At 44.9% G+C, this 4,147-nt stretch overlaps 1 protein-coding gene across 1 annotated transcript in view; it reads right to left on the reverse strand.

Annotated features, from left to right (window-relative positions):
* LOC119593370 overlaps nt 1-4,147 on the reverse strand; it is a 5,024-nt gene continuing 877 nt past the window's right edge. Inside the window, exons 3-9 of the mRNA XM_037942300.1 lie at nt 3,978-4,134; nt 3,433-3,595; nt 1,929-3,254; nt 1,558-1,797; nt 1,349-1,432; nt 576-735; nt 1-81 (exon numbers count right to left, since the gene is read on the reverse strand). Of these exons, the coding sequence (XP_037798228.1) occupies nt 6-81; nt 576-735; nt 1,349-1,432; nt 1,558-1,797; nt 1,929-3,254; nt 3,433-3,595; nt 3,978-4,134 (2,206 nt within the window). The 3' untranslated portion in view covers nt 1-5. The remainder of the gene's footprint in view (nt 82-575; nt 736-1,348; nt 1,433-1,557; nt 1,798-1,928; nt 3,255-3,432; nt 3,596-3,977; nt 4,135-4,147) is intronic.

Below are 4,147 nucleotides of genomic sequence, written 5' to 3' on the forward strand. Positions count from 1 at the left end.
TATGGTTAGTTGCCAGGTAGCAGCGGGCGCTTCTCGCTCGTTTTCCTTCTTGTGACATTGTCCAAGGAGAAGTACAGGACCCTGAAATGCCGAGGATGTTATCAATTTCCGTTTCATATTATATGTTTTAATGAGAATATTTAATATGATGTTTAGGATTTCAAATTCATTTTTCTGCTCTTAATTTCTACAAAGATACCATTGGTTTTATCCATCATAGTTCCGAAAATCACGATTTTTTAATGATATCAGGGTATCTGATCTAAAACGAAAAAGATCACATACGAGAAACTTTAAGTTTATTGATATATTCTTTGCAAAGGAATCACAAGTGAGACAAAGAAGACAGCGAACAAAGATGAAGGTAGAAGTCATGAAAGAAATTCCTGAAAGACCAAAATTGGTTCTGAAAAAAGAAAAAAAGAATTGTTTCTGTGGAGGACCCAGAAGTTCTGAATGAAAGTCGAGAAGAAAATTAATTCTGGAGATTTCCCAGAAATTCCTGAATCCCCCCAAAAAAGTCCTGAAAATCCCTGGAAGTCTTAAAAGTAAATCCTGTATACTCTACAGCTCACCCGAAGAAGACAGTGGGTATGATCGCGACAAAGCCAGCCAGCATGAGTGTGACTCCGGGCATGTTCTTCGAGAGGAAGACTGGGAAGAGGTTATCGTAGGCGAGGGAGCCGAAGAGCTGGGCCAGCTGATCCACCGAACTTAGCACTGTGAAGACTCGGCCTGAAGACGAAATGTGGGCAAGAATTAGCTGTGGGTGGTCGTAATATATAGTCTTAATTTTGGGTTGTGAATATAATAGCTTTTGCTGTGGGCTAACTATCCTAACTAGGGGTATTTGACAGTGGCTGTGGGTCATAATCTAAGTTTATAATGGCAATGTACCTGTAGGATCAGGCTGGGTCATTATGGTAAATATTCATAACTGTGGGTCGTAGCGTTAATAACCGTAGGGTGTCGGTTGTGACGGTAAATAGTTAAACCTGTGGCTGGAAGATAATAGTAACTGTGGGTCTTAGCTCTAGCTGTGGGTTCTTCAAATAATAATTATAGATGTAAGACGTGTCTGAATTTGGTTCTACTTGTGATTTGTGTTGGTCAAAAATTGAAGTCATGGGATAAGCGTTATATATATATGTACAAGCAAAATATTTACCAAACTGGTATGCAGGTTATTTCAGGTCTAGTCGCACCGCAGGATAGTTAGCTATATAATGTTGCGAGTGATAAAACTAGTAGATATAAATAACAGAGAAACAGATGCGATTCAATGAAAAATTAGTTGCTTGGTCTGTTAAAGTGTTTAGAGTGTTAAAGTTTTTAAAAGTAGGCCTACCTTGCTCATTTTCGTCTACGAGACTTGACATGATAGCACGGATGCTTACGAACAGATATTGTCCGAAGACAGCAGTCGCCAGAGCTGTAGAAATAAAAGCATGGAGAGTAAATATTGCACACATGCAAGCCCTTTTTACGCCTAAATAAACAAGCATACACACATTCAGCCACAAAAAACACAAAAATGAGCGCACCTTTCCAACTTACCCCCAAATACCATTGAGGGCTTGTAGGCACTGCCCAGCACAATGAAGTAGGTAGCACGACTTAGGCCTCCCAGGACCCCGAGGGAGGCGTTCCTAAGGCCCAGACAGCGGCGCAGAAGGGGCAGCAGCAACAAGAGGGCCACGCCGTCCACGCCGCACTTGAGGGCGAAAAAGGTTGCATAGCTGGTAAAGGACCAACCAAGCTTGGCCTTCACATACAGGAAGATGACATCCATTTCCGCTGAGGACGAAGGGGATTGGGGGTTGGAAGACAGAGATAGAGAGACAGAGACAGAGGAAAAAGGTAATTCTCTCCAGGGACTGAATTTTATATCTTTACAAGTTTCTATGCACTTCCAACAAGAGACGCACCTGGGACAACGAAGGATATAAAGAAGTTGGCAATGACGGAGGCAACGACCATGCTTCGGACGCCGTTTGGCCGGTACCGGAAAGTTGTTACCAAAGCATCAAGAAGACGTCCAAAAATGCCATCGTGTTCCCCATCTTCCTCTTTTCGTTCACCTTTTTCTCCTTTTGCTTGAGTTATTGCTGTGTCTCTTTCTTCCTCCTTTGATTTTTCAAATTCTTTCTCTTCTTTGACATTCGCTTCTTGATAAAGGCTCACAGAGGAAGCAGGCCTCTGAAGCCGATGCTTGGTAAATACGCATGGAATCACTTGGCCATCACACGCATCGCTGGGGCGGTAATCGCGGTCCGGGTCGTCGCAGTGGCAATGATCACCATCTGGATAATGGTTATCTCCCAGCCAGGCGTCGGAATGGCAGTTATCGATGCAAGGATGGGAAACGTCACTGATACAAGAATCAGCACAGTGAATGTGGTGATGATCACTATCGTGGCTGGAATCATCAGTTAAGCAAAAGCTATGAGTTACTGCTACGATTTCCGGGAACAGTGATGACGGAGCTTGGTCCAAATTGTTCGGCGCTTCTTGTGTTTTATGGAGATCTTCACTGTCCACTTCATCAACTGTTTGTTCGAACCCGACACGCTCACCCCACCTTAAGGTCAAGAAATCATCACGCATGGAGACTCCCTTTATTACACCAGTCTTTACTTCATCCATTTTTGCAGATCGTTGCTGCACGCTAATCCGTGTTTGTGCAGGATACGAATGACATCGAGATCTTCCGGCGTCTTCAGAGAAATCACCTGGGACATACTGTAGATCTGATGGGTATTCGGGGGGTGTCCCATACCTGCTGGCTGGGTCGGACACCCCCGCTACGCTCGTTACTATTCCGAGGGCGGCGCTAAGGGCATAGCGGGCACGCAAGTATGTTTCTTGCGAGAACATGTCAGGAGTGGGAGTGCCATATGAACTATGGTTGTCCGGGGATTCGGGCTTGACAGTGAGCTCGGGAGGAGTGCCGTAGCGACTCCCACCTCCTCTGGGACTAACTGGAAGGTCGGAGAAATCCCCACAATCCTCACCCTCTGGAGACGTTACGACGATGTCGGCGACTGTGTGGCGGCTGGCGGTGATGTGACTCCCTTGTGACAGAACAGAATGGCCGGCCCCTTGGAAAGAGCCATAGTTGTGGTCACGGGGAAGGGATTCGCCAGGAGCGATTATTTCATCTTCGCCGAAGTTGCTGCTTCGTGGTGGGCCTCCATCGTCGGGTAGGACAAATATGATGTACAGGAAGTTAATGACAGCCAAACCTTCAGCACCTGCAGTAGTCCGAGGAAATGTAGTTCTAAGTAACGGTGTCAATGAGAGAGGCAGATGGACAGACACATAAGCAACGAGTGATAAAAGAAAGAGAAATAATGAAAGAAAAGGAGAGACTTATCACACACTTATCGACATTCAAGCAAAGACAGACACAGACCGACTGCAAACACACACCTAAGAAAAGCATAGCATGTGTCGCCCCGAAGTAGTCCGTGAGGAAGGGCAGCGAGAGGAGGCCCACGGCGCCCCCAAGGAAAATGGCCGCCTCTAACATACTGAGCCGAACTGTCCTTTGGCTCTCCGAGGATATCTGGATCACGTAGCTCGTCACCGCCGACTGTTGGAAAGAAGACAGCAGGGGCATTGTTTGATTATCCAAACTGATAAGTAATAAAGAGAGGATTGAATAGATATACAAGGACTAATAAATTAGTTATGGTTATTATTACTTATTAAATAATTCCCTGGGCGCCTCGACCTAATCATCATCTAGAATTTACATCATTTACATCGATAAGGTGTATGACACTACCATGAGCATTTCTATATTATCCGACGCTGTCATGAGTATTAACAGACTATTCGCTTCTACCAAGAAAGATAATGTGGTACATACTGAAGTTACATGAACACTAGAATGGTAGTCGACGTCACCATGAACAAAAATGTTCGACGCTATGAACGTAAGTAAGATACTAAACTTTCCATTAAAAGAATACCTTCAGAGTCACGTATCCGCCAGAGATGTTCCCAATGGCGATGGCGATGAAGATCAAGTAGATGGGTAACTGAGGAAAAGTGGCCAGAAACACGATTCCAAGTGCCCACACGATCATGCACACAACGGGTGCAATCATAAGGACCTTTTTTGAACACCTGCGAAGAGAAA

This window comes from Penaeus monodon, chromosome 32 (assembly GCF_015228065.2).
Source record: "Penaeus monodon isolate SGIC_2016 chromosome 32, NSTDA_Pmon_1, whole genome shotgun sequence".
Classification (NCBI taxonomy): Eukaryota; Metazoa; Arthropoda; class Malacostraca; order Decapoda; family Penaeidae; genus Penaeus; species Penaeus monodon.